Genomic DNA, 18,727 nt, shown 5'->3' with positions numbered 1-18,727 from the left:
CAAATAGATGGAATTGGGCCAAGTACCTTTTCACACAATCCCCACCTGCTCTTTTGTTTTCTTCCTTCTAAGGCCTTCTCTGATCCTGAAAGCATTGTTGTTGTTGTTGTTATGTGCCATCAAGTCGGACCCGACTCATAGCGACCCCTCCTTGGGTTTCCGAGGCAGTTTCACTATGGAAGTAGATTGCCCCATCTTCCTTCCGAGGAGTGGCTGGTGGGTTTGAACCACCAGCCTTCTGGTTAGCAGTCAAATGCCTTAGCCACTACACTACCAGAGCTCCCCCTGAAAGCATTAGGAATTATTTTACAGCCCATATAAACCTAAGATAGTCTTACCATCAAGATTTCTGTGACTGTAATCTTGGCCCCTCATACCTTCCTCCTCAAGTAAACGTGACAAACCCTAATCTCCTTGGCTACTGTAGCCACTCTTGCCAAACTTTGCCCTTTTCCTTAGATGGCTGGTAAGTAATGACCAGAAAAGCATAAGGCATTCCACAGGCGTCTGATTTTGTACCACCGGAGGAGAACATTTTCACTGTTGTTGTTCTTACTTCTCCATGCTGCCCTACACTTCTAAACCTTTTACCATAGTTTACGAAGCAGTTTGAGTTTGGGCAGGGCTGTCTGGAACAGGCACTCAAACTGTGCACTGCAGAACTCCATGGAGCACCATTCACAGACCACATTATGCACGGCATCCTCTGCAGCACGAAGTGTTAAGGCCTTCAAGCAGGGGCTCAGCTTAAATGCCAACTGAGAAAGTGGCATGGCCAGGGGGAAGTGCTACTGATCTGTGAGGCTGCCTTGCGGATAGGACCCTGGAAAACTGATCCCAACCATTGTAATTTCTCTAACTCCAGGGATTCCTGTGTTCTTAGCTCCTGCCTTGTAACCTAACAGTTCACAGCTTACCACTTTGAACCATGAACCAATTCAACTACTTCGCTAGCATTTTTAAATGCCTAGGAATGACCCTATTATTCTGGCTGTAACACATTTTGGGAGCCACCTTGTTCACAGCCCGTTCTTCTAAGGCCACATCAAATTCCTATGAGGACCAGAGGTTAAAGACATGACTGGGACAGGTATAACTCCTGCAAACAAACTTTAAGGAAAGGGAGCTTCCAACAGCAACTGACATATGATTTGCCAGCATAAATCCTCTGAGAGAACCAAACTGTTCACTAAGCATTTCTATAAATACTAAGCATTTTTATAAACTCCTCAACAGAACGCATGGCTATGGTTTTTACACTGTGACTTGCTCAACAACAGCTATATCGTGTACCTAAGAAGTACCGTTTGAGGGCACAAGAAGGAGACACAAAATCCAACCATTTCTACTGCATGCTTTACACAGCGTTCTGATTTAGTAAATGTTTAAAGTAATGCTATTTAATTAACTGTTCAATCTGATGACAAATATGAGAAGTTTGACCATTAATGACCTAGAAAATAAACAAGTCAATCAGTTTGATTTTTAGACCATGGTGGAGACAAGCTCCTCAAAGCTACTATTTTAATCATAGTGAAAAACTTTGATGGAAGAGATAAATACTAATCATAAATCTAGGAGGCTCCTGGATGGCAGAACCCAGAGCATCCACTGAGGGCTTGATAAAGCTGATACGAGTCCTGACAGCACAAAAGTCCAACCAGTGAGGCAAGTAGCAAATGAAAGACTCTTCCCCAAAGCACCTGAATGCTTCCTTCCTCTTGCCAGCCTAGACGAGAGCGTTAGAGAGCGTCAACACGAGAGAGGTAGGCCATCAATTACCAGAGTATTCAGGGACAGAGGCAACACTGCAATATTATGACCATTTATGGAATCATCATGATTCCATTTTTACAAAATAAAGAGCCAATAAATAGAAACAACCCACAATGTCCATCATTAAATGAATGAATGGCTGAACAAAACGTGGTATAGATAGATAGATAGATAGATAGATAGATATGTGCAATAGAGTATCATTTAGCCAGAAGAGAGCAATGAAGTTCTGGTACATGCCACAACATGGATTAACCTTGAAATCAGTACACTGAATGAATAACCTGGAAACATAAGGACAAATATTCTACAAACCCACTTAAGAAATATCTAGAGGAGATATGTACAGAGATATGCATAAAGCAGAAAATGTACAGAGAAAGTAGATGAGAGGTTACTAGGGCAGAGGGGAGAGAGGAATGGGGAGTTACTGCTTAATGAGTAGAGAGTTTCCGTTTGTGGGGATGAAAAAGTCTGGGCCATAAACAGTGGCAATGGTTACACAACATTGAGTATAATTAATGCCACAGAATTGTATGCTTAAAAGTGGTTAAAGTAACAAATTTTATGTTTTACATATTTTACCACAATTTTAAAAAAGAAAAACACAATGTAAAGTACACTTTCCAGTGTAAAGAGCAGCTCTCAAAACTCAATTATAAACCCCGAACTCAGAGTGTTGTTAACATTCTCCTCCACAAAATAACATAAGATTGAAGTTTACTTTCTGCCTGGAGCTATCAATCTCTTCTACCAATTTCCAATACATGTTTCACCTTCACAGTGAAATATAAAAGAATTATAAAGTGATATATTTCCAAAATACTATTATTTAAATGTAAACAGATTATTTTATTTAGAAGAACAGTAAAACTATCAAATATTAAAATCGAATGGCAGAAAAATAAAAAGAGTCCTCAAAGATCAGCCAAGATCACAGTTAAGCAGACAGTGACCTGCAATGGGCACCGGCAGTAACTGCACGATCCACAGGTTCATCCAGACCTGGACAGCAATGAAGGCCCAGACGAGACACACGAAGTAGACGTCACTGGTTTTCTTCTTTCTGAGGAAAGTTCCAATTTCAGGTCTTGGTCTGCCCAGAGTGGGTGAAGGAGTGGAAGCTGAAGAGGACGAGGACAAAGCCGGAGGGGGTTCTCCCTTGTCCGTGGCTTCTGAAGAGGGAAAACGAAACATCACACCCTGCATTAACCCACAACAGTGACAGTAACACAGAGCCATTCACCAGGGTACCCTATTTCAAGGCTTTAAAATGAACACTAATAGTCTTCATAGTACGATTAAACCAAAAAAACCAAACCCACTGCCATCAAGTCAATTCTGATTCACTGTGACCCTAAAGGACAGAGGAGAAGCCCCGCAGGGTTTCCAAGGCTGTAAATCTTTACAGAAGCACACAGCCTCATCTTTCTGCCATGGAGAACCTGGTGGGTTTGAACCACCAACCATTTAGTTAGCAGCCAAATGCTTTTTAACCACTGTACAACCAGAGCTCCTTATAGTATGACTACTTACACTAGGTTAAAAAAATTTGTTTAAATAAGTGTGTGTGTGTGTGTATACACACACACAAAGATACACACATGTATGTGTATATTTGCACACATACTGGAAAATATATGGAGAATCACACTGCTGACAGTGTTTAAATCTGAGGAAAATAAGGGTTTTTTGGGGGGGGCAGTTAAGGATGGGAGACGGAATATTTCACTCTTACCTTATTTATACACTTTATATTGTTTAAGTATTTATGACCATTAAAAAGAAGAGAGAGAAAAAACACATAACAAAATACTGAGAATTATAATTCACTCATAAAATTATTCAAACTATAGAAAGCAGCAATATTAAAAGGTCCTAGAATTCACATATTTAAAAAGTCCTCTTTTAAAAGAACTTCCTATTACATGTATTTATATGTATTTCTGACACAATGTCATTTCACCTAAAATGGAACCAACCACTCTTACATGAAAAAACTAAGCTTTCAAATACATCTTTTCATTTGAATGAGCCATAAAAACAAAGACAGCTTGCCAGGGGTAAAGAATTTTCAAAGGAAGGAAATTACACTAAATGATTTACTTCACATAAGGCACTGCTGACCAGTCACGCAACTACTAGGTTATATTTCACTACAGCATCATGTTATTTCTATTCCCAGGTTATAAGAGATACCATATATATGAAAAACCATGTAACTCTGAGGGCAGTATTCCTTGGTGTGCTCTACAATAATGGCAATGAATTAAGATCCTAAAACCTACAACTGGCCTTTCATAAAACAAAAATTTTTTAACTATGTATTTCAGAGAGTCAAGGAAAAAGTGAGAATCGCCATCCACTCACCCTCTCTCCACCCACAGTCCTGCACAGCACAGCTTCCCACGGCCGTGTCACGTTCTGTTTACCTTTCCTCACTTTCTCTCCTCAGCTGAATGTCAGTTCCATGAGCACTAAGACTCTCTGTCTTGCTCTTCTTCCAGTGCATTCCTAGCCCTGAGAACAGTACCTGACACAGACTAAGCAGGGACCCACTAAACATCTGTTGAATAAGTGATTTCTCTGCTATTTGGTAACTTTCGTAAGTAACTGCATAGTAGTGGTCCTCTGAGTGCTGTATCATAATATACTTAAATGTTTCTTTTACCAATGAATGTTCACTGTGAGTAAATTTTCACACTGATCTAACCAGCACCATGGAGAATCAGCCCACCTCCCAAGGAGTACCGTTCTGCCCAAGCTCTGTGAGTATCTGATGTGGAAATCTGAAGCTGGTGGGTATGTATGGTGGATACTGGGACAAGTAAGTCCATAATCAAAACATTATCCTCTCCCTACTCTGGAATATAATTCAGTGTGTAAGAAAATTAAGTTATTCCTACTACCTGAAAGGCCTTTCTGGCAGTTGATCCCTTCCTTCAAGTCTTTTCTAAAGGCAGTTCTTCAGGAAGACATACCACATGCCCTAGCTCCAAATGCCCCTGGCACTCTCAGACTTGTCCGCACAGGCAGGACGAGCGTCCACACTACTGAATTCTGTGCGAGTACAAGGGTGACCTGAACGCTGGCATGAATCTACGTTCTGGGGACACACAGGAGGCCGCAGCAACTGTGCAGCCAGGCCACACAGAAGGCAGAAGCCAGAAAAACCAGCCAGATCTGCTTTAGGGGCAACAGTCAGCATGTTAATAGCATGAGGCATGCAAATCAAAACTTATAGAAGAAAAGCAAGAAATGTCAGAGAAGGAATACCAGAGAAATGAGTGCCTGGAAGATAAAAAAGGAAAGCCAAGAAAATGCGGCAAAGGGGAACAAAAGCTTCCTGAAGACTTGGACCAAACTAAAACAATGGAGAACTGAACATAGGCGTAGAGGAAAGAAACGGAAAATAAGAAACCAAGATGAGAAAACTGATAAAGTGAGGGAAAGATGTGGAAAAGGTACGTGGGACACCCACAGAAGGAAAATCATACGAAGACATTAAAGAACAAAAGAAAAATTTTAAAAGCATTTAAAAAAAAGAAAAGATACCGAGATAAGAAACCTAACAGGGTTTCTTAAAAAAGTGGCACAAGAACAAAGATGAGAGGGAATAAAGTGTAAAAACAGAGCTCAGGGAGAGAAAAATGAAGGACCAGCAGGAGTAAATTAGCACTTGGTGATGCTAGCGTCTTTCCTAATTTTATATTCTATTTGTATTTCATCCTCCAGAATGACTGGGAAGACGTTCCTCCCTCACATCAGTCACCTGCAGGCTGAGTCGAGGGCTGGTCTTCACTGCTTGATTCATATCCTGTAATGGAGATGGCCAAGGTAGCGAGGGTGGAGGCCGCCATGGAGATGACCTGCCCTGGCAACTCTGCCCCTGTAAAACAAGCATTGTTAAAACTTTTTAAAACAAATGGAAAAAGTAGGAAATAACTGTTGCAATCAAAACGTAACACTGAGAGTTATTACTGATCCACCACACTAAAGGTTTCCCACCAAGGTGGAATATTTAAGGATCAACAGGAAAGCTTGCTAAAAATGCAGGCTCCTGGGCCCTGACAGAGAATCTGGTTTCTGAGTTTGACTTTGCTCTCTGACAGTCTCTCTCATTTGGGGACTCCATGCTCAGTGCGGCAGATACTGGACCTTTAAACATGTAGTTCCACGTGTATGTTTCTAACCTCCTGAGCTGTTTCAATACATAATACTTCCACAGAGAGACACTGCCACACAAGTCTGTGAGCTCCCTGAATGCAGAACACCTACCCTCCTTTGTACTAACAACTTTCATATGGACACCTGAGATGTGACGTTCTCAACAGTAATATTCTGGGAATGAATATGCAAATGTATGGGTAGTCTGTAAAAACATACAGATCTATAAAGTACATAATTCAGCACAGGCAAATTCACCGCTTGAAAATCCGAAAGAACATCATTACCTTGTTTCATGTGACGTTTCCTTGCTATGTTCCTAACAGGTACCAAGCGTAGTCATCTGCACTAGACTCAAATAAAACATCACTGGCACACGAGGTCTATCTGTAACGGTCCGGCCTTAACGTCCTACAGCTGATGGTGCCAACAAGCTCACACCACATCACGCCCTAGTATGCCTTCCACACCCAAGAGGCTAGAAGGCAAAAGGCTGAATTTTGTGGGCTCCCTTGCTGCTGAGGTCCTACGTGTGATGCAGTTTCTCCCGAGCGGGCACAGCAGTGTAAGACTGGAAGATGGAAGCGGCAAAATCTGAGGCAGTCTGGGAATCAGAAAAACTTCTCCTGATTTGGGGGCCACACAGTTCTCATCTCAAGCAGTCACAGAGGTCAATGGTTTGTTGGCAGCAACTACATCAGAGGTCCCCGAGATCTGAGTGTCTGGTCTCTAACTTCGTGGGAGGCAACAGCAGCAGTGGGATTTCTGCTCTAACACTCCTCTGGCACGGCTGCATATTTCTCCTGGTTGAACTGCTTTTGCCTGTGTAGGATTCAAGCTTGGTTTTCTATCTTTTACTAAAATTCTTTACGCAAAAATTCTGCATGCTAACCAATATATCTTTGTATTTAAACTAGCTAGAGTGGATTCTACTGTCCACAACTAAGAACACTGATCTTTCCCCATCATCCAATCATCCACCTACACTCATAAACTGGGTCCATACTTTGGATATGCCAATAGTCAATACGACAGCAGAGAATTCCGCCAAGCCAAGGAAAGAGAGGCCTGACTCTTCAGAAGAACAGTGAATTTCAGCTCCACAGGATCTTGGCGGAACTATTAACTTCAAGGCTACCCACCTCCCAGAGATAAGCAGGCCAGGGCCTGAGATAACTCTTTGGTAGATTCCATTTAGGGCTCCCTTGGGTCCAGTCTCAAGAGTATTCATCTTGCTCAACCATATCCTATCCCTCCTCTAATAAATCTCCCTGTGACCTAAACAGGTCTATTTTAGGAAAACCAGAAGAAATTCCAACTGATGATTTGGGAGGTGACTATAAATTAGATATATGAATTGGGACCTTACGCTCCTCCCTACGTATTTAAAGTATATCTGAGATAGCAGTAAGAGAAAAATCCCACTGCCACTGAGTTGTTTCTGACTCATAGTGACCCTACAGGACAAGACAGATCTGCCCATAGGATTTCCAAGGCTGTAAATCTTTATAGAAGCAGATTGCCACATCATTCTCCCACGGACCAGCTGGTGGTTTCAAACCACTGACCTTTCAGTATGCAGGTGAGCACTTAATCACTGAGCCACCAGGGCGGCTTCCAATAAGAGAACAAGGCCTAAAGAGAAAGACAATGCCTTTTATGTCTTCCATGTACTCCTTACTGTGTTGGGTACTGAGAAGAAACACACAGTCCCCTACCCTCACGGAGTCTAGTGGAAGAGGCAGATAAGAACTAACGAATCACACAAATAAATACGAATTAAATTATAATGACTGCTCCAAGGAAAAATACTGGTATTTTATGAGCTCCTATCAGAAAAATCTGAGGTAGTCTGGAGAATCAGGAAAAGCTTCTCCTAAGAAGTAAAACCAGAGCTCATAAATGGAGGAGAAGGAATTGACCAAAGTGGTGGAAGGACTAACATTCTGGTCTGGAGGAAGACAGCAGGAATGCTATACATGAGAAGAACCTGGCATGTTAAAAACTGTGAAAGAAAAGTCGGTGCATCTGGAACAGATTGCTAATAGGAATCTGGTACAGGAAAAACAAGGCCGCAGAGACAGGCCAGATACCAGTTCACAGCAGACCATGCTGAGGACTTTAGTCTTTATCCTAAGAAGGCTAAGAAGGCAATGAGGGGGTGTGTGTGTGTGTGTGTGTGTGTGTGTTAATTTTTATTGTGATTTGGGTGAAAGTTTACAGAGCAAATTCATTTTCCATACAGCAGTGCATACACATTTTGTTTCATGACATTGACTGCAATTCCCCACAGTGTAACAGCTCTCTTCCCACTTCCTCCCTGCAGTTACCTCTTCCCTGTGTCCTTCTTTCCTTTGCATTCCTGACCCCCAAGCTATCTCCCTTCTGTTCTCCCACAACGGATTGCTCTAAGGATTATTCCTACTTGATGTAAATGCTCACCCTATATGCTTGTCTGTTGTTTGGCTGGAAGCCACAGAAGTGAGTTCAATTCCAGACCTGAAGGGTAACTAGGGATCATAGTCTTGAGGGTCTCCATCAGACCAGTAAACCTGGTCTTTTTTTTATGATTTTGAGTTTTGTTCCATTCTCCCACTCTGTCCAGGACTTCCTGCACTGACCCCTTTCCAAGTGGCTAATAGTGGTAGCTGGGGACCATCTCATTCTTCTGGACTCATGGTCATTTAGGTTGAGGATCGCATGGTCTACTAGTCCCTTGAACCAACTGTTTCCATGCATCTATGGTTTTCTTCATTCTTCTTTGCTCTGGAGTAGGTGAGACCAATTGTTGCATCTAGATGGCTGCTTGCAAGACGCCAGTCACTACTCACCGAAGTAGGATGTGGAACAATGTTTTTATGTATGTACCACGTCAATTGAGCTTGATGTCCCCTAAGATCATGGCCCTGAGCTGACAGGTCCTACTACTCCTTCCCTCAGGGTGGTTGGCTGTGGCCAAGAAGCTATCATAACTTTGCCCCTTGTTAACTCTAATATATTTGGACATTCCTATGTTGTTGTTGTTGTTATTTGCCATCGAGTCAGCCCCGACTCATAGCGACCCCTTCTTGGGTTTCCGAGGCAGTATCACTACGGAAGTAGGAATGCCCAACCTTCCATACAAATGCATATGTAGAAATATCATCTGTCAACCCTATATATGGTCATGGGTATACTCCCTTTTGCCCAGACATACCTGATCATTCAGCTGGTCTACCCACCTGTTTCTCCATAGATTAACGTTTGTTATCACTGACAACGCAGTGGCAATAAAGCATTTTAAACAGGGTAGCAAAGTGCTTAGTTTTTTTAAGGTGAAATGTGTATTGGGATAATTGAAGATTCACATGTAGTTGCAAGAAATACAGAGAGCCCATGCACCTTCCATCCAGTTTCCCCCAGTGGTAAAATCATGCAAAACTGTTACTATATGACAACTAAGATACTGACATGGATACAGGATACAGAACAGCTCCTTCACTCCAAGGACCCCTGGGCTGCTCTTTTAAAGTCACATCACCTCCCTCCTGCCCTTCCTTGCTCCACAAATAAATGCTACGTTTTGAAATATGTAAAGATCATTCATGCTGTTTGGTGAGGAATAGACTAGGCGGGACAGAGGTACAGGAATCATTGCAGCAGTACAGGTAAGACATGGTGGCAGCCTGGGTGACAGTGGAGAGAGTGGAGATGGAGAAAAATGGCTGAATTCAAAGCAAACGAAGGAGATAAACGGACGAAGACCCGGAGATAAACGGACACAGGGAATGAAAGAAAAGAAGGCATCAGCAATGGCTACTGAGTCTCCAGACGATGGTTAGATGGACAAGGCGTTAGGGAATCAGAGACGGTGTCAGAAATATGACGGCTCTTCTGAGGCACTCAGATAAAAATCCCACAAATGAAATGGCTATACCAGAGCAGCACTTAGCTTCCTGGCAGCCTGCCCAAGGGAGATTTCTGAGGCCCCACTCGAGAGCTAAGTTTTGGGAACACCTAATGGCTAATGCACTGGGACTGAAGAGTAGGAAAAGGAAAAAGAAATCCTTCCAGTCAAACTTTTTAAGAAACCCAAAGTATTCTCTTTTATATAAAATCAAAGAATAGTCAAGGGCCCTGAAAGACTAAACTCTCCTCTTCACAGGTAATTTAATGAAGGAGTCATTCTTCTTTGATAGACTCTGAGAAGTCAGTCCCTTGAGGTTTTTAAGAACCTCCAAGATAATAAGATCATTTTAAAGCTCGTCAAACATGGACTTTCAGTGTGACTGCATTGTGACTTCTATTTCTGAATTTCCACCAAGCATTCACTCGCCCAACAAGTGATGAGGCCATGTGCTGAGATAAGAAATTCAGTCTCTTTCGCAAGCGTACTCTAATATGTAAATCACCAGTTATGATTCAGTGTATTAAGAGCTAACATAAAAGTATGTGTAAAACATATGGGGACCACAAGATAGAAACCTAATCCAAACTGGAGGGTCAGAGAAGGGTCTCCCAAAGGAGCTACTTGACTGGAATGTCAAAAGATGTCATCCTTTAAATCCTTTGTAACAAAAGTTAGCTGGATAAAGAAGCCAGAACAAGTCAACCTTGGAGAGGCAGGGAGAGGCTGGTATCTTAGAGATCAGGGGCAGAAAAGTGTTCCAGGAAGATAGAAAAGCAAGTGTAAAGAGACAAACACAAGAGAAAGGAGAGTGTGTTGTTCAATGAATGGTAAGCAGTTCAGTAAGGCTGGTACATAGGACGCAATGAGCAGAGTGGAGAGAGATGAGGACGCAGAGAGACAGCAGGACCTGGGAATGAATGGTCCTTATCTACTGTGCACAAAGGCAGAGCGGAGGCAACAAGACTGCCCAGGTTCAAATCCCAGGTCAATTCCTTACGAGCTGCATGACCACAGTGGCAAATTACTTAACAGTGAGGTGCTTTAGTCTCCTCATGTGTAAAATAGGGCTTATTAAATTCCTTTCTCATGTACTAATTAAATGAAACAATATATATAATATGCTTAGGAAAACATCCAGTGTGCAGGAAGCATTCAATAAATGTCAGCTATCACCATCATCTCTACTGGACTTGGGGCATACAAAGTATAAGCACAAGCCATCAGCACTGCTAAAGTATTTCTCTTCTCTCTCATCTTTTCTACTTGGTATTAGAGTCATTGATTTAAGTTTAATTCCTCTGAGTAGACAGTTTTAGATCCCTTCACATAGCAAAGCAAAATACCTTGAATACAGTAGATGCCAAAAAGTTGAGGGAAAATTAAAACCAATAAATTCAACTTCCAAAACTACGGCTTAAGGACTTCTCCAACTACATGGTATCACTAAAACATACAGTAAATAGTCAATAAATTTTAGCTACATCAATGAAAAATACACAGTATCATCCAGGATAATACACAAATGATTCAGCAAAATTTGAGAGTGTCTGAAACTTCACAAAGGAGTAAAAGGAGCAGCACAAAGAGAAAAAATCAGTAAGAATACTTCAAAATTAGAGATATGAGATTTGGTAACTACTCTTACCTATCAAACAGAAATGCATTTTAATGACTTCTGTCTTAGTGATATCCCTCAACATTTCAATAACCCCAGGTATTCAGGCAAGGAGGTGATAAACAAGGCAGAAGAACACAGGGCCAAGAATCTAGGCAAGGTCATGGTGCTGGGTAAAAGCCCCGGCTAAAAATAGGCAAACAGACAAGGGAACATAACCTTGGGATCCAAGAACTATAAACAAAAAAGGAAAGAGCATCAAGGCCTCAAGCGTCAGTCTACTCCAGGCCAAGGCCAGTATTAAGCAGACTCCCAAATAACAGGGATCTACGGAAGTGCAAGCAAGCAGGCCAGTGACATTGGCAGCCTAGCACCACGGGACAAAAGGTCATAGTCCAGAACATAAAAAACAGATCAAAAGGTCACATACCATGTGTTAATATGGCTAATTCAGTAATGGCCAGAATAGTATTTTTAATAATTGGGAAAATACAGTTTCAAACCAGATGAAATAAGGAGACCCTTCTTAACCTTCCTCATTCTCCTTCACAGAGCTACTATACCCTTACCAGAATGCATGCAGGGTTCCCTCTGAAGAAGGCTTCTGTTTCTATTACTCATGCTGAAAATATCTCTCTCTCTCTCTCAAGGGCTTCTAGTATCACTTCACTATACTACCGGTCAATGCCAAAGGCTTGCACAATGGAACAGCAGGAGTTTCTCTGGGCCAATTTAATCAACCAGATCAAAATTGGAGCGTAGGGAATAAGCAGTAAGAAACATTATTTGTTTCTTTTCTTTTTCCAATTTGGGTTTAAGTGGACAACACCTATTCATATTGCATGTTTTCCCAAGACATTCAAGGTTAACAATCAGGCCTTCCCTGCAAAGATATTTCTGGTCATTTATAAATAATTGCCAACAGTAAAAGGAACAGCACCCAGCTGTATTTCCCAGTGTTTCTAAGGCTGGTGTCCAGGCTACTAAAGATACAAGTTGATGCTTGTTTTCCTCTCTGTTGAAGCATTTCTCAAACTCACGAGGTAGTGGCTCTCTGAGCCTAAACTTATTCATATTTTAAATTGAGTACAAGGAGCCCTAGGAGCTCTGGTGATGTAGTATCTAAGGCATGTGACTGCTAACCAGAAGGCTGGCAGTTCAAACCCACTAACTGCTCCAAGGAAGGGAAATGGGGCAATCTACTTCTGTAAGATATACTGCCTCAGAAACTCAATGAGAGTCAACATGAGTCAGTCGACGCGATGGCAGTGTTTTGGTTGGTGGCACAATAGTTAAACACTCAGCTGCTAAATGAAAGGTTAATGGTTTGAACCCACTCTGTGGCTCTGAGGAAGAAAGACCTGGCAATGTGCTTCCATAAAGATTACACACTAGGAAAGGCTACGGAGCAGTTCTGCTCTGTCCCACTGAGTCACTACGAGCTGGAACCAGTTCAATAGCACCTAACAACAACAAAATGAGTATAATACCAATCTCACTGGATTACTGAGAGGATTCAGTGAGACGTCCTAGGTAGAGAGCCTAAAAGACCTTGCACGGAGGGGATCACAATAATTACTGGTATCTTGTCTCACAGGCAAGGGAACATACCAAACCTGGATTCTAGGTTTCTACCAAGTAAGATTACCAAATAAGATTACAAAGAAAGAATGAAAGTCAGCACAGAAGAATGAAGGGGCTGACAACTACAAGTGAGTGCAAGAGGGATCAGTAGTCTATACTCTTCCCTAGGTTACAAGATGATGGTGACTTTTCATATAGCCTGGTGAAGGAAACATTACTAGACTTAAGATCAAGGACCTAGATTTAAATCTCGGCTCCACGTTTTACAGCCTGTGTGACTTTGGGCAAGTCAGTTAACCTCTGGAATTAGACATCTTCAACTGCAAAATGGAGATATCATCTATTTATAAGGTTTTATTTGTTTGTTTGCAGAAAGATTTAAAAAGACACCACATTTAAAAGCATTTAAACCAGAAGAACTGGATAGTACCTAGCTACCATAACTGACATTTTGATCAAAGATTCTACAGAAGAATCCTGAACAAAAGGGGGAAAATGCAGAACAGAATTTCAAATTCTCATGGAATCCAGATTTTCTGGAGCCACAGAGATCAGCTGAACCCCTGAAACTACTGCCCTAAGACAAACTTTAAACCTTAAACCAAAACTATCCTCTAAAAACCAGAGCTTAGCTTAAGGTGTGAAAAGGTCTGCCTTGAGCATCATGAGCGTAGCATGCTCTTTCAAGAACTAAGTAAATGAGATCAAACTGACAATGGTAATTTGAAAGATGAGACAGAGGGCAGTGAGTTTAGGGTAATGGAGGAGGACAACGCAGAACAGGAAAGTGAGAATGATTTCACGACCCAAAGAATGCTACCCACGTCACTGAAGTGCACCTGTAGAAACTGCTGAACCTGGGGCACATCTTGCCGTCTATATTCTCCACAACAGAAAATAAATAAATGAAAACACCTAATAGGACAGCATAGTGCCTAAGGCACTTGACTGCTAACTAGAAGGCTGGTGGTTCAAATCCACCAGCCACTCCTGGGAAGCAAAGTTGGGCAATCTACTTCTGTAGTGATACCTCCTTGGAAACCCAAGGAGGGGTCACTATGAGTTGGGTCTGACTCGACGGCATATGACAACAGCAACAACAGCAACAGTTTCTACACCATACTAAGAACTCAATATTTATTTTCATCTTTGGCTTTCAGAAAATGCCAGGTAAGAGTTTCCCAGGTACAAAAGAAAACAAAGCCCCTGAGTACAGACGGAACCAATGACACTAACTCAGAAATCATCCACAGAAGAGTTGTCTGGGTTTCAGGACTAAACATGCTCATGCTCTGAATGCTGATGAAATATACAGGATTAGTTCCACAAGTCTAGTGAACCAAGATGATAAAAGTTTCTATGGCAGCAAAACATTCAAAGCTCAAAAGACCCAGAGAAAGATATCTATGCAGATGACCACAATACAAAAGCCTAGTCCTACAATAAGAGTAGAAATGACAAAGAAGGAATCAACATACATATCACCATTTCAGTACATTTAAGTATTCCTGTACCTAACTATAAGGAGCTCCGGTGGCATAGTGAATAAGGCATTTGGCTGCTAACCAGAAAGTCAGCAGTTCAAACCCACCAGCCAGCCACTCTGTAGAAGGAAGATGGAGCAATCTACTTCCATAAAGATTTATAGCCTCAGAAACCCAAGGTGGGTTGCTGTGAGTCGGAATCAACTCAATGGCAGTGAGTTTGGTTTTGGTTTTTTTGGTACCTAACTATAGGAGCTCTGGTGGTGTAGTGCCTAAGGCACTTGACTGCTAAACAGAAGGCTGGAGGTCCAAACCCACCAGCCACTCCTCAGAAGGAAGATTAGGAAATCTACTTCCGTAGTGATACCACCTCGGAAACCCAAGGAGGGGTCACTGTGAGTCAGATCCAACTCAACAGTGGTGAGTTTGGTTTTTTTGGGTTTTGTAACTATAGGAGCTCTGGTTGGTGGTGCAGTGGTTAAAGCATTTACTGCTAACCAAAAGGCTGATGGTTCAAACCCACCACCCAGTCCGAACCCACCAGCCACTTTATGGGAGAAAGATGAGGCAGTCTGTTTCCATAAAGTTTTACAGCCTTGGAAACCCTATGGGGCTGTTCTTCTATATCCTACAGAGGTACTAAGTCGCAATCAACTCACTAGCAGTAGATTTGGTTTGGTTTGGTATCTAACTATATATACCACAGTGACTTCACTTATGATCAATAAAAGGGAACAGGTATCACAATATAGACTAGATGGTTTGAGTTTTGATGCTCAAAATAAGATGGTAGGGGCAAGAGGCAAAGAACCATTCAGAAACTTAGAGGGATGAAAAAAACAAAAAAAAATGTTAAAAAGATTTGTCTTATGATGAGGATGATCTAGAAGTCCAAAAAAGGATCTTAGAATGAGAAAAACATAATCTAGAACAGGCTGAAAAAAAGTTATAAAAAGAAAAATCAAGAGTGTTTCCAGATGGACTGTCAATATTTATTGTGTCTTATGACATCCTTCCTTCTAACAGTTGAGAACACAAATGCCTGGAATCTGGTTTGCATGACACCAGGCCACTATTCTGGTATTATGGATGATAATAATAATTAACCACAGTCCTCTTTTTCCCCAAACTCAAAGCCTGGTCCTACAATTCTTGCCTCATATCAATCCAGGCAGCCACCCCCAAGTAACTAAGATTTATACAAAACAGAAGGTCCATCTAAACCACCTAGTTAGAACTACGTTGTGCATATGCTACTGTAATGAAGTACTTATTGCAGCTCTGGACAAAAGTAGGCAAAAGGAGAAAACCATCCTGGGGCAAGGGGTAATAAGTAATAACCAGAGTTGTCTGGATCACTTACCGTAAAAACAAAAAAATTTTTAGAACAGAGATAAAGCTAACCAGAGGCACAGATGGAAACCACCAAGCTTTCCACGGCAGTTGCCAAAACAGAATGTTTCCTCCCACTGGTCTGGGATATAACCAGAGTCTAGCAAATCATGACCAGGAACAGGGCTGAACAGAGAAAACTGAGAAAGACAGCAAAATACAAAATACAGCAAAATCTTTCCTATTTTCCCATCAGACGGATACATAATTAAGTTTCTTTGTTTCAAGTCGTTATATTTTAAAATCCTAAGTATATTAAATGATATATTAATAATAAAATCTTAAAATGATCAGCCACTATGCATATGTCAAATAAAATAATAAACAAAGGCGACTTAATGAAAAAAAGTAAAAGGTAGCCATATGCTAGAGTGCCATGAGTAGCCCAGTGATAAGAATAAATGAAGATACTGAAAATGATGTCGTAGAAGTTTAGTCACTGATACAGAAAAGTGTTCACGATGCAAGTGAGTTTAAAACAGAAAATGTGCACTATCATCCAGGGTTTTTTTATGTGTTTTAATTTAAAAGTCTGAAAGGATAAAAACAGTTACTTCACATTTGAGATAATCTGTGGGCAATGGGATTTTGAGCTACTTTTATTTTATTCTTTTCATTGCTCTGTATTTTTTAACTTTTCTGTAACAAAGTGGTATTACCTGAGAAATTAGGTTGTTTTTTTTTTTTCATTTAAAAATTTGCCACAATTAGTAATTTGTTCTTTTAGTTTATGTACAACCATCAGAAAGAAGCAAGGAGCAAAGTGCTGGTCACTATATAGAATCTGTGTGTTGTTAACAACTACCTCTCCAGCCAAGTTGCTTTCTTGTGGCCTGATACTGTAAGTCTAGTCTCAAGATCTGTGGACCATCATGGCTGCACTCCCCTTCCCTCTGTAACTCATTGGGAACTTGTAGCTTTAACAAACTATTCCTGGATATAGACCACTTTCAGTCAGAGTATCTCAAAAACAATCTTTAAAAGAGCACAATCTATTCAGTATTATACTGGAAGCTAGTCAGAACAATCAGGCAAGAAAAAGGAATAAGACATTCACATTGGAAAGCAAAAAGTAAAACTATCTCTATTCATAGATTATACAGTATTAACCAAAAAAACAACCAAACTCATTGCCATCGAGTCAGTTCCGACTCATAGCAACCCCTCTTTGGGTTTCTGTGGCGGTATCTCTGTGGAAGTAGATTGCCCCATTTGCTTTTCGAGGAGTGGCTGGTGGGTCTGAACCTCCAGCCTTCTGGTTAGTAGTCAAATGCCTTAGGCACTACACTACCAGAGCTCCCAATAAGGTATTACATATAGAAAAGTCTAAAGAATCCACAACAAAAAAAATTAGAGTTAAATTTAGCACAGAGGTGTAAGATTTATACAATGAAAACGACAGAACACTGCCAAAAGAGATTAAAGAAGCCCTAAATAAATTGAAAGACATCCCACGTTCATGGATTAACTCACTGCCATGGAGTCGGATCCGACTCATAGTGACCTCTCCTTGGGTTTGCAAGACGGTATCACTAAGATGGCAATAATTCCCAAAGAGATCTACAGATTCAATGTAATAGCCATCAATATCCAAAAGCCCTTTCTGGCATAATTAGAAAAGTCAATGCTAAATTCTCATGGAATTGCAAAGAACCTCATGTAGCCAAACAATCTTGAAAAAGAAGAACAAAGTTGGAGAATTCACACTTCCCAGTTGAAAAACATACTACAAATCTACAGTAATCAAAATACTGTGCTACTAACAGAACAACCAGAATAGAAATAATGAGGGTATTTACGCATTGTGAAGAATATAACTAGTGCCACTTGAAAATTTGTGTAGAAAAACAACTGTGGTACAGACATGAAGACAGACATAGATCAAGGAAACAGAGTTCAGAGTCTAGAAATAAACGCTCACACCTATGTTCAACTGATTTTCAACAAGGGTATAAATACCATTTCATGGGAAAACAAAAGTGTCTCCAACAAATGGTGCTATGACGACTAGATTTCCACACACAAAAGAATGAAGGGACTCATGCCTCAGGTCATATCCAAAACCTAACTCAAAATTTGTCAAAGAACTAAATTTGAGAGCTAAAACTATAAAATTATCTGAAGAAAACATGGTGAATAATAAGAAGAGAATAGATAGATGTGGAGAGGATATGAAGAAACTGAAACCCTCACACATGGCAGGTAAGAAGTAAAATGGTAAAGCTACTATGGAAAACAGTTTTGTGAGTCCTCAAAAGTCAACCCCAAAATTACCATATGACCCAACAAGTCCACTCCCAAGTACATACTCAATAATAGCAGCACTACAGTCAAGTGCTACATGAAATCCATTCAGGCAACATCCAACCACATATATGTCCACGGTCCCATGAGGTTATAATAGAGAAATCCTGATTGGAGAACAGAACATATCAAACTCAACAGCTTCTCAAATGCAACACATGTATCACGAGATTCTTGTACAGGAAGAGACTGTGCTGCCAGGAGTACATGATACAGTACATATATAACCTATAATACCTATGCTTTAATAGTTTTAATAAATGCCTATGTTACTGTCTTATGTATGCACTGTACTATACTTTCTAAAACGTTTACTGTATAACAGAGTATGCTTCGACTCTTAAGCAGCAATATTCAACCTCTTGAGCATAGCCGCATTATCCTTCTGTTTCATTTTCTTTCAAAAATATCACTGTGCTCATACACTGCTGGTGGGACTGTAAAATGGTACAACCATTGTGGAAAGCAGTATGGTGATTCCTTCAAAAGTTGGAAATACAAATACCATTTGACCCA

At 40.9% G+C, this 18,727-nt stretch overlaps 1 protein-coding gene across 1 annotated transcript in view; it reads right to left on the bottom strand.

Annotated features, from left to right (window-relative positions):
• TMEM245 (transmembrane protein 245) overlaps nucleotides 1-18,727 on the bottom strand; it is a 90,023-nt gene that overhangs the window by 54,883 nt on the left and 16,413 nt on the right. Inside the window, exons 3-4 of the mRNA XM_007951944.2 lie at nucleotides 5,549-5,665; nucleotides 2,733-2,951 (exon numbers count right to left, since the gene is read on the bottom strand). Of these exons, the coding sequence (XP_007950135.2) occupies nucleotides 2,733-2,951; nucleotides 5,549-5,665 (336 nt within the window). The remainder of the gene's footprint in view (nucleotides 1-2,732; nucleotides 2,952-5,548; nucleotides 5,666-18,727) is intronic.

Source organism: Orycteropus afer, unplaced genomic scaffold, assembly GCF_000298275.1.
Source record: "Orycteropus afer afer isolate SDZICR_OR568_19922 unplaced genomic scaffold, OryAfe1.0 scaffold00320, whole genome shotgun sequence".
NCBI classification, from domain to species: domain Eukaryota; kingdom Metazoa; phylum Chordata; class Mammalia; order Tubulidentata; family Orycteropodidae; genus Orycteropus; species Orycteropus afer.
Note: the sequence above shows the minus strand (reverse complement) of the source record. Positions and strands in the feature narration are given on the sequence as shown.